This window comes from Lactuca virosa, chromosome 3 (genome assembly GCF_052849685.1).
Source record: "Lactuca virosa cultivar CGN04683 chromosome 3, Lactuca_virosa_CGN04683_v6, whole genome shotgun sequence".
NCBI lineage: Eukaryota > Viridiplantae > Streptophyta > Magnoliopsida > Asterales > Asteraceae > Lactuca > Lactuca virosa.
The window spans coordinates 62,285,034-62,297,211 of NC_136428.1; the positions used below are offsets into that span (position 1 = coordinate 62,285,034).

Genomic DNA, 12,178 nt, shown 5'->3' on the forward strand with positions numbered 1-12,178 from the left:
GGTTGGCCCAGGAGTTTTTGTCTCTCAGGCTGAAGACAGAGTCAGTGAATGAGATTACACGGATGTTTCACGAGAGGGTATTGTTCTGCCCTGAGCATGTGTCGACCGAACAGGCACGCATGAGCCGATATTTGAGCATTCTGAGGAGGGATATTCGAGAGTTCGTGGCAAATTCGTTTTATCGGAAATTTGCTGAGCTTCAGGAAAATTCCAAGAGGAGAGAGATCAAGTTGGAGACTCAGGCCAGGGAGGATGTGGAGTCTCAGGGGAGAGACCGGCGGCCGGCGCAGTCGCAGCCGGCAGCCAAGCGGGCTAAGCCCGCTGATTCGAGATCAGGAGGCCAGAAGGGCCGCACTTGTGACAAGTGCAGAAAGAGTCATGAGGGATCTTGTCGGGCGGGGATTTGCTACAAATGTGGCAAGGAAGGGCATATGGTGAAGGATTGTCCCAAGGGATTTGTAGTCTGTTTTCACTGTAATCAGACCGGCCATCGGAAGGCTGAGTGCCCTCAGCTCGTTCGGGGATCATCCCAGGGTTCCACTCCAGCTGCTTTTCGTGCTACTGATGTTCGGCCGGTGAAGGCCGAGGTTCCGAGGGCTCGTGGGAGAGCTTTTCAGCTGACAGCGGAGGAGGTCCGCGCAGCACCTGATGTCGTGGTTGGTACGTATTTTTTGATTTATTGTGCCTCCCGAGAGGCAAGTGGAGTTTCGGATGGATTTGGTTACGGGAGCGGCGCCTATTGCCAAGGCACCTTATTGCCTTGCGCCACCAGAGATGAAGGATGTAACAACACAAAATTTTCAAAGAAATTTTCGTTTTTAATTAATAAAACACACTTGCATAATCCATGAAATCCCAGCACAACAGTTTTCAAATCAGTATTCATTACAACTTATTTAATTCATCATAGTGTCCCCAAAAACATATCAGTAAAGTGAGATAGAGTGCACACCGCGCCATCACGCCTTGCCCTTGCCCTTGGGCTCAGATGTACCTGAAACAATTCCACAAACTGTAAGCGAATTCTTAGTGAGTTCCCCAGAGTATACCACACATACAATCCAATCATCACATATCATGTTAGCCCTAAGGCTACATACACCACATAAGTCATGCATACAATTGATAAGGATGTCGTGGGCTGTCCCCAAGGTCTTACTCCAGGATGCCATGGGCTCTCCGCATGGTCTTACACCTAAGTGTCATGGGCTCTCTCATGGTATTTGATCGAAAATCCATGGGCTCTCCACGTGGTCATAAATTACAATGATCAGGGTTTCCATATAAGGGATCTTCCTACACCGGTCCTCCTTGAAATCGTCAGATCTAACATTGGTTCGGGTACAGGTCCTGTGCTTTTAGTAGTACGGGCCCAATACTACCTTCCACACCTACCTGTACTTCTCCCCGATGCCCTACCTGACAACCTCAAATTGTCCCAAAACTAAACCATATTCCATAAAATACTGCATACATCAAATCTCAGGTCGTCCTAAGATTTATACTACTCACATCCATCAAACCAATCCTGACAGGTTGCCTTTATGCATGCAAATTGTACATAAAAAAAGGATCAAATAGACTTTCGAATAAAAGATTCTACCCTAGGGCCACAACCAGACGAGGAAAAGGAAATAAGGTCAAATCAATCATTCTGAGGCTATAAGCTCCTAACCGTATACAATTTTAAAAGCATACACATAGCAAGTTCCATGAAATCACAAACTCAAATATCAGTATAGCATGACTAACACATTGAGGAACTACTTACTTGGCTCGGCTGATCACGCGCGTTGCACTCTTATCTTTTCATTTCCTTTTGAAAACTCCCCCCTTTTTTTTAAATTTACTTTTTGAAAACGATTTTACTATTTCCTTAGTTTGAGTCCTGACAAACTCGAGAGTGTGCCCGAATCCCTCAAACCAAGGCTCTGATACCAACTTGTAACGACCCAAAATTTTCAAAGAAATTTTCGTTTTTAATTAATAAAACACACTTGCATAATCCATGAAATCCCAGCACAACAGTTTTCAAATCAGTATTCATTACAACTTATTTAATTCATTAGAGTGTCCCCAAAAAAATATCAGTAAAAGTGAGATAGAGTGCACGCCGCGCCATCACGCCTTGACCTTGCCCTTGGGCTCAGATGTACCTGAAACAATTCCACAAACTGTAAGCGAATGCTTAGTGAGTTCCCCAGAGCATACCACACATACAATCCAATTATCACATATCATGTTAGCCCTAAGGCTACATACACCACATAAGTCATGCATACAACTGATAAGGATGATGTGGGCTCGTCCCCAAGGTCTTACTCCAGGATGTCATGGACTATCCGCATGGTCTTACACCTAAGTGTCATGGGCTCACCCATGGTCTTTGATAGAAAAGCCATGGGCTCTCCACATGGTCTTACATCCGAGTGCCATGGGCTCTCCCATGGTCTTCCATACAACATATCACATATATCAAAGCATATTTCCTAGTTCATATTAACTATCATGTCACATAACACAACCTCAGCTAGAATACTACACATCATAAAATGGGTCAGCCTTGGTGCCTTAGACCCATTGGTATGGTGAGGAGACTCACCTCAGTCTGCCGAATACAAAGCTGTTCTCCTAACAGTCTGTAACCTCCCGCGCTGAATAATAATTTTAAACAAATGTTAGGACTTTAACTAGTCAAAGGAAACCCAAACTCCAAACCCTTCCCAAAGGCCCAATTATCCATCCCTTGCTAATGGGCCTAAAGTCTAAGTCCAAAATCCCTAATGGGCCTCTTGACCCAATAAGGCCCAATCAATGTCCATGGCCCATAATAGATGATATGACTCATAATTCTCATAATACCCCCATGCCCAATAATCAAATGAGGCCCAAATAGCTCAAGGCCCAAAACGGATTCGGCCCAACTGTTGTGCGTACGCTTAGCGTACTATCCTGGTACGCGCAGCGTACTGGGGTTCTAGGACTTACGCGCAGCGTATGCTGGGGTACGCCCAGCATACTAACCGATTAAGCACTTTTTCCTTTAAGTGCTTAATACTCTATTCTTTTACGTCCAGAAGTCAGATCCAACCCTATTAAGACGACCTAAGGCATAAAGTTGGCAACTTTATGCCTTTTCATGTCTCAAATGCTCCCAACACCCTCATTAAGACATTTTTAAAGCTCTTAGCCCATGCATGAGGTCAAAATACCCATCAAGACTCCATCTTTATGTTGAAAAAGGACTAAGGGACCTCAGATCTGTCATTTCCATCATTTGGAGTTGCTTAACTCACCAATGGAGGTCCAAAATCAACCAAAAGGGACAAAGATGAAAACCCTAGCTAGATCTAAAGATTAAAGAAGAAAGATCCAAGCTTTTTACCTCAAGTAGCTTTGCAAGATGACTAAAATGCAGGTTCTTGAAGCGCCAACTTGTTCCAAGCTTGCTTGACCACCTCTTCTTCTTGGAATGAACAATAGAAGGAAACAAATGCACTCTTTAAAGCTCAAAATGGTCTCTCAAGTTTCTATAGAGTGTAAGGACGTTCTAAGGCTGTGGAGGCTCTCTAGGGTTAAGTCCAAGGGAATTAAGGTCGCTTAAATAGGCCTCATGTCCGAGAATTAGGGTTTTGGATCCCTGGCGCGTACGCCCAGCGTACTTCTGGTATGCCCAACGTACGCCTAGCTCCTCCGCGTCCAACCCTGCATAGTATGCTAAGCGTACACCCATGTACGCCCAGCGTACTTAAGGGGCCAATTATTCTAAAATGTCAATTCTTGAGGGTTTCAAGTCATACTAGATTTAGGGTGTTACACATGAGTTATCCTCACAGCTTCAGGAGCTGCTGGGGAAGGGATTTATTCGACCGAGTAGCTCGCCATGGGGAGCTTCGATCTTTTTTGTCAAGAAAAAGGATGGTTCACACCGGATGTGCATTGATTACCGGGAGTTGAACCAGCTGACGGTTAAGAACCGTTATCCACTTCCGAGGATCGACGATTTATTCGATCAGTTGAAGGGGGCATCTTGGTTTTCCAATATCAATTTGAGATCTGGATATCACCAGATGAGAGTATGCAAGGAGGATATTCAGAAGACGGCCTTTAGAACTTATTATGGGCATTACGAGTTTGTGGTGATGCCTTTCGGGCTTACCAACGCACCAGTAGCATTCATGGATCTCATGAACCGGGTGTGCAGGCCTATGTTGGACCGGTTGGTGATCGTGTTCATTGATGACATCTTGGTGTATTCGAGGTCTTAAGAGCAGCATGAGGAGCATCTGCGACAGGTTCTTGGGGTATTGAGGTCGGAGAGGCTGTATGCCAAATTCTCCAAGTGTGATTTCTGGTTACGAGAGGTCCAGTTCCTGGGACACCTCGTTAATCAGAATGGGATATCAGTCGATCCGGACAAGATTGAGGCAGTTATGCAATGGTAGGTGCCGAGATCCCCATCCGAGATCATGAGTTTTCTGGGATTGGCCGGCCACTATCGGAGATTTATCAGGGATTTCTCCAAGATTGGGGTTCCTCTCACCAAATTGACCCGGAAGGGCGTTACTTTTGTTTGGGGGCCTGAGCAACATGCATCATTCGAGACTTTTCGCCATAGATTATGCGAAGCTCCGGTATTAGCCCTTCCGGAGAGAGTGGAGGACTTTGTGGTCAATTGTGATGTGTCTATTTTGGGGATGGGCGCAGTGTTGATGCAGAGAGGTCACGTATTGCATATACATCGAGGCAGTAGAAGCCTCATGAGACTAGGTATCCCACCCATGATTTGGAGTTAGGGGCGGTGGTGTTCTCCCTCAAGATTTTGCGCCACTATCTTTATGGTGTCCGGTGTACCATATACACGGACCATAAGAGCCTGAAGTACCTGATGGATCGGCCCAATCTGAATATGAGACAGAGGAGATGGTTGGATGTAGTGAAAGACTAATGCGGTAGTCGATGCCTTGAGTTGCAGAGCCGAGAGCGCTCCAATCCAGGATGTATGTATGAGGATGGCAGTGATGACTCCAGTCTTGGATACCGTCCAAGAGGCTCAGGTAGAGGCTGTGAGGCCGGAAAACCGCAAGAGAGAGCGTGTGATTGGACAGGTGTCCGATTTTGTGACGGACAGTCGTGGGCTTATGACCTGCCACGGGAGGATTTTGGTGCCCTATACAGGTGGAGCTCGTCGTGTATTGATGGAGGAGGCGCATAGATCGAGATTCTCGATCCACCCAGGGGCCACTAAGATGTATTTGGACCTGAAAATATACTATTTGTGGCCCTGTATGAAGAGGGACGTGGCATGGGTTGTAGAGAGGTGCTTGACCTGTCGTCGGGTTAAGGCGGAGCACCAACGTCCACATGGTCCTTTGCAGCCTTTAGAGATTCCCCAGTGGAAGTGGGAACAGATTTCTATGGACTTTATCACCAAGTTACCGAGGACTACGCATGGGGTTGACGCGATATGGGTGATTGTGGACCGACTGACGAAGAGTGCTAACTTCCTTGCTATTAGTGAGAGTTCTTCTGCAGAGAGACTGGTCGAGATTTATGTGAGAGAGGTGGTAGCTCGGCATGGGGTGCCGACCTCGATAGTATCGGATCGAGACGTGCGCTTTACTTCCAGGTTCTGGAAGAAATTTCATGAGGAGTTGGGTACACGGTTACACTTCAGTACTGCATACCATCCGCAGACAGACGGGCAGAGCGAGCGGACGATTCAGACGCTTGAGGATATGTTGCAAGCATGTGTGATGGACTTCGGAGGAAGTTGGGACACTTATTTTCCCTTGGCTGAGTTTTCTTACAACAACGGCCACCATTCCAGCATCGGTATGCCCCCCTTTGAAGTTCTATATGGGAGGAGGTGTCAGACTCCCATTTTTTGGGGAGAAGTGGGGCAGAGAGTGATGGGTGGCACTGAGATAGTGCTGAAGACGACTGAGCAGATTCAACAGGTCAGACAGAGGTTTTTGACGGCCCAGAGTCGTGATGTGTAAATTTCACTAGTCTTAAATTTATAAGGTTGAAATTACCGATACTAGAATTTACTATCGACTTAGGCAAGTGTACCTAATTGAATTTGTAATATAGCAATGGTAAGAACGGATGTCGAACACTTGGGGAAACGAGTATGATTTAATATTAGACTATTTGTCGCTAATTAACTTAAAAGATAAGTAACTTGGTGGAATTTCTAGTAACAAGACAATAATGAGAATTTTAACAATTAAAGTGTAGAATAAATATAGAACAAGAATTGGGTTTTTAAGAATCAAGAATGATAAGGATGCTTTCACTTAGATTTAATTCCACCTTTTAGTAATGAATGATTTATATTAAGTGCAATGGATATTATTAGTTATTTACCGATTTCTAAAATTGGTTAAAAATCATGATCTAAATTTTTTACCGTTTTGATAATAAAATTAATTAAAAACAATTGTCATGCAATTAACAATTTTATTAACAATAATTAATTCGTATCATGCAAACATTTGATCAAACTATTCATTTTAGTGGTAGTAAAACAAATAGGAATCGTAAGTTGGTCATACGATACAAAATATACATGTTAAATTTTTAGTATTTTATTTTGCCTAATCCTAGGATTTTGTCCATCACTAGTCATAAATATCAATGGTCATGAAAAATTTATGATTCAAGATAATATATTTAAATTGATCCTTTAAAAATATTAACTTAGTTATAGGAAAATTAATTACAAAAATTCAACGTATAAAAATAAATGATCAAATATGCATGATAAAATAAATAACAATTAATATCCGAATAATATAAATCAAATCATATTTTCAAGGTTTCATTATCCAAGTGAAAGCAAAGGGAATTTAGCCCATAATTAAAGTTACAACATACATAGAAAACATATTGAGAATGTTAAACATTTCGATAAAACAAACCCGATGTAGTCCCTAATGCCACTGCAATCTTCAATTCCTTAGATCTTTGACTCTTAAATCCCCAATTGTAGAAATGTGGTTCAAAGGTTGGAAGAAATTTGTGTATCAAAGTGCATAATTCCAATGTCTTCTCCTTTTCTTTCTTTTTCTTGTGGTGAAAAATGATGGTATTTATAGTAAAAATTGGAAGAATTAAATACCAAAAAGAAATAAATTGAGATTGGATCTAATGAAAAAGAATTCAAAAGAATTAAAAAGATGGGAATAAATGGTTGGAAAGTTTAAAGGTGGTGAATTATTGAGTATTGGTTGGAAAGGAATGGGTTTAGAATAGGAAAAAGTGGGGAAAAAATGGTTAAAAACGTAATGGAATCGGAATTGGCAAATCTGGTACTCAAAACGACGTCGTTTTAAGCTGAATAGTTCCGAATCGGATTTTGGGTCGGAATCGGGTCGACACGCGGATCTTCATGTGAGAGAAAACGAATCGGAGTCGCGGGTCGGATCTGGATCGAAGCCGGGTATGGATCGGATCGGATGACGTCATTGATGACGTCACCAGTGGAAAAAAAGCGCGGATCCAACCCGGGTCGGAGCCGGGTATGGATCGGAAATATCGGGTTAGTCTGTGAGGGGAAGTGGATCGCGGGGCGGACATCGGATCGGGCTCGGATCTTCCGGATCTGGGTCGCGAGAATGGATCAGGGCTTCGGGTTTTGGGCTAGTTCCGAGTTTGGGCTCAATTTTTGTTTCTTTTCTATTTTTTTTTCTTCTTTTTTTTTTCTTTTGCAATTTAAATTTAATTAAATTAATTTAATTAATATAAATTATTTAGAAATTAAATAATTAATTCCCAATAATTTATTTTAATTAAACCTCATTAATTAATTTAAATTCTTTTTATATTTTTATTTTGTTTTCTCGTCTTTCCAACGTGGCTATCTTTGAATTCTTTGACTTTTTGATCTCGTTTTTCTTCGTGTACTTTCTTTCACTTCTTTTTGCGGATTTTTGCACATTTTCTTCTCCTTTTTCTTCAGAAATGATTTTTAGCTGTAAAATGGAATTTCAAACTTTATAAGTACCTTTTATCTTAAATCATACCAAAATATAGCTAAAAATACATAAATATCGCTCGAAATATATGTATAATTATTGCGATATCAAAATACCCCACACTTGAACTTTGCTTGTCCTCAAGCAAAACTGACTTTAGCATGTCATCAAAACTTTCATCACCAACATCGCACAAGACAATCCGTCTTGAACCCAGCCATTACATCGAAACCTCAATGCATACATTTGTGTCTAATGATTCCTAAAACTTCCCCAATCCTAAATACTCACAATCTTCAAAAACATTTGCCCACTTCTTTTGAACAACATTCATTTTATGCATCCCTCCGAATATATCCTCAGAAATCTTTCTTAACCTCAATGCAATTTTTGACTAAGTCCCCAAGCATACATATGGAAAAATAACCTAGAAATAAAAATTACAATAAATAATAACTTGGCAAATTGCCTTTATTCTTGAGTCTTTCATTGATTTTTTTTTTTTGAACTTTTCTTCATGATATTTCTTGATCTTCATAGCTTTGTAGACTCTTATTCTCAAACTTTGTAACTTTTCTTTTTTTTTTTTTTTTTTTTCAATCTAAAAATCCTAAAAATAAAAACATATGCTTAAGCAAGGGAACTTAACTTCAACTCTTATTGGTTAGAGATATTAGTCTAGAGTGCAATGACTACATAAGCTCTCCTGGATATATTTCTGGTACACGATGCTAAACATATTATGGCCCTCAAACTAAGCAAGGTTGTGTTTTTGTTCCATGATTTCACTAGGATAGGGAAGCCACAAATGTACTATAACATACTATTGGTTCAATTAAACATTTGAGTTCGCATTGAATCATCCCACACAACGTTAACAACTTAAGTTTCAACACAATAAAACTTTTTAATTTTTATCAAAAATGCTTGGTTTCCTTATTCGACCCCCTACCCCACACTTAAATCATACAATGTCCCCATTGTATGTAAAATTAAAGCACATAAAAGTAAAAAGGGAGAAAAAGGAACAGACTCCCCTGGGGTATTGCAGTGGCGAGGTCGAAATCCTGATTTGCGTAGGACAAGTGTTGAGTGCACTTTTCTGTTTGTAATGTTGAAGTGCATGTAAATCTTTTCTTTTTGAACCAGCTGGAGATTTAGGCAAGTGTGGCATCTAAATCTTTTTCCGCATAATTTCTCTGAACAGGTGCATTTACGTGTCGCGTATAAGATTTGGACGCGTCGCGTAATGCAATTGTTGGGATTCTCTTCGCAATTCTTGAATTTAACGCTTTTTATACTGGCCAAGTACACATTGCGTTATTAGATCAATTACTCCTTTTCGCTGAGTGAATTTGATTTGACTTGTGTCGGCCGAACACTTGCTTTATCCTTCGAATAAAACTCTCCCGTTGGTCAGTATCAGCTTCAGTTCTTCATCCTGTTCTTTGTGGGGAATCACCCCACACTTATGTGATGCCACTTCTCCTATTGTAATTTGCATTTCAGAAATTTACTTTACACCATTCTGACCATCACCTGTCTCTAAGCTGAAAAGTAACTTTCACAGAAAAATAAAACCATTAAAAAGCACTTTTATTGAAAACACAAACTAAAAAGAAAATTCACACCAAACATACAAAAAATAAACACACCAAATTTAAAAATCAAAACAAACATCGGGTTGCCTCCCGCAAGCGCTTCTTTTTAACTGAGTCATGAGCCAGACTCTACCCCTCACTTAATTGTTTTCAGTGAGTTGGAGGGGTATATCCTCTTTCTCTTCTTCTTCTAACATTCCTTCCTGGTAATGCTTCACTCGATGTCCATTTACCTTAAAGTTTTCTCCATCTTTTCCAATTAGTTCGATTGCACCATGTGAAAAGACTTCTTTTATTGTGAATGGACCGTACCAACGCGTCTTCAGTTTACCTGGAAAAAGTTTCAACCTGGAATTGAATAGCAATACTTTTTCTCCAGGGGTAAATTTTTTTTCTCTGCTTAATCTTTTATCATGCCATTTCTTTGATTTCTCTTTGTAGATTTGAGAGTTTCCATAAGCTTCATCCCTTAATTCTTCCAGAGCATTCATCTGCATAAGACGGTTAGTTTTAATTTCCACAGGATCAAAGTTGCATGATTTCAATGCCCAAAATGTTTTATGTTCGATTTCGACTGGCAAATGACATGCTTTTCCAAAGACCATCCTATATGGTGTACTACCAATAGGTGTTTTGTATGCAGTTCGAAATGCCCACAGCGCATCATTAAGTTTATCTGCCCATTCCTTCTTGTTACTTCCCACTGATCATTCCAGAATTCTTTTTAAAGCTCGATTTGTGACTTCAGTTTGCCCACTGGTTTGTGGATGATAGGCCGTTGCGATTCTATGGTGAACACCATATTTTTGCAAAACCTTTTTCAGTTGGGTATTGCAGAAGTGTGTACCCCTGTCACTGATCAGAGCTTTAGGGAAACCAAAACGTGAAAACAGATTCTTTAAAAACTTGACTACTACACGAGCATCGTTAGTGGGTAAAGCTTTCGCTTCAGCCCACTTTGATACGTAGTCAACAGCTACCAAAATATATTTGTTTCCTCGTGAGGAAGGAAATGGTCCCATAAAATCGATTCCCCAAACGTCAAAAATTTCACATACTTGGATGCTGTTTTGGGGCATCTCATTTCGGGAAGAGATGTTACCGGCCCTTTGACATGCATCACATTCTTTCAAGAAGATGTGAGCATCTTTGAAAATCGTAGGCCAGTAAAATCCAGCATCAAAGATTTTTCTTGCTGTGTAATTAGCACCATGATGCCCCCCAGTCGGTCCAGCGTGACATCCTTTCATGATCTCACGACTTTCTTTTCCGAATACGCATCTCCTTACTACATTATCCGCGCAACTTCGGAATAAGTAAGGGTCATCCCAATAATAGTGCCTGAGGTCCGAAAAAAATTTCTTCTTTTGTTGATGTGTCATTCCTTTAAAAAGAAATCATGCAGCCAAGTAGTTTACAATGTCTGCATACCAAGGTACCTCTTCACCTATCATCATCAAGGATTCATCTGGAAATTTGTCATTTATTTCAGACTCCTTGAGTTCTTCGATGTTGGGATTCTCTAATCTGGACAAATGATCAGCAGCCACATTTTCCATGCCTTTCTTGTCTTTAATCTCGATGTCAAATTCTTGGAGTAACATGATCCAACGAATTAATCGTTGCTTAGAGTCTTCTTTCCTGAATAAATACTTCAAGGCAGCATGATCAGTAAAGACAATAGTTTTTGACAAGATCAAGTAAGAGCGAAATTTCTCAAAAGCATAAACCACAGCAAGCAATTCTTTTTCAGTTGTGGTGTAATTTGCTTGAGCGGGGTTTAACGTCTTGCTGGCATAGTAGATTGGCTGAAAATGTTTCTCAATTCTTTGTCCCATAACTGCTCCCACTGCAAAATCACTAGCATCACACATTAATTCAAATGGCAAATTCCAATTTGGAGCGACCATTATCGGGGCTGTTGTTAATTTTTCTTTTAAATTGTTGAAAGCATTTAAACAATCTGAAGAAAAATTAAACTTTGCTTCCTTTGACAGAAGTTGAGTCAAAGGGCGCGTGATTTTTGAAAAATCTTTTATGAACCTTCTGTAAAATCCTGCATGACCTAGAAAACTTCTGACCCCTTTGACGTTGGTTGGAGGTGGCAATTTTGATATTGTCTCTATTTTCGCTTTGTCCACCTCAATCCCCTCCTTGGAGATTTTATGCCCTAGTACAATGCCTTCTTGCACCATGAAATGACATTTCTCCGAGTTCAAAACCAGATTTGATTCTTCTCATCTAGCAAGCATTTTGTCTAGATTAGCTAAACATGCATCAAAGGAATCTCCAAACACTGAAAAATCATCCATAAACACTTCCATGAAGTTTTCCACCATGTCGTGGAAAATGGCTGTCATGCATCTTTGGAAGGTTGCAGGAGCATTGCAAAGTCCGAATGGCATTCGTCTGTATGCAAAAGTTCCGTATGGGCAAGTGAATGTTGTCTTTTCTTGATCTTCAGGAACGATAGGAATTTGAAAGTATCCTGAGAAACCATCTAGGAAACAATAGTAAGCATTTCCAGAAAGACGTTCTAGCATCTGATCGATAAAAGGAAGGGGGAAATGGTCTTTGCGGGATGCATCATTTAAC

At 40.7% G+C, this 12,178-nt stretch overlaps 1 protein-coding gene across 1 annotated transcript; it reads right to left on the minus strand.

Annotated features, from left to right (window-relative positions):
- Positions 1-9,495: 9,495 nt before the first annotated feature.
- Positions 9,496-10,188, minus strand: LOC145163587 (uncharacterized). Its single transcript, XM_079082410.1, has 2 exons — positions 9,817-10,188; positions 9,496-9,543 (listed from the first exon to the last, which is right to left on the minus strand). The coding sequence occupies exons 1-2, from the start codon at positions 10,186-10,188 to the stop codon at positions 9,496-9,498; spliced, it is 420 nt and encodes a 139-aa protein (XP_078938536.1).
- Positions 10,189-12,178: the final 1,990 nt, after the last annotated feature.

Excerpts from the sequence above, each read along its gene's own strand:
- LOC145163587 (XM_079082410.1), bottom strand. The coding sequence starts at position 10,188 with ATGGTCTTTGGAAAAGCATGTCATTTGCCAGTCGAAATCGAACATAAA. Across the intron at positions 9,544-9,816 it reads AAGATGGAGAAAACTTTAAG|TTACTTTTCAGCTTAGAGAC; the intron begins GTAAATGGACAT and ends TTTCTGTGAAAG.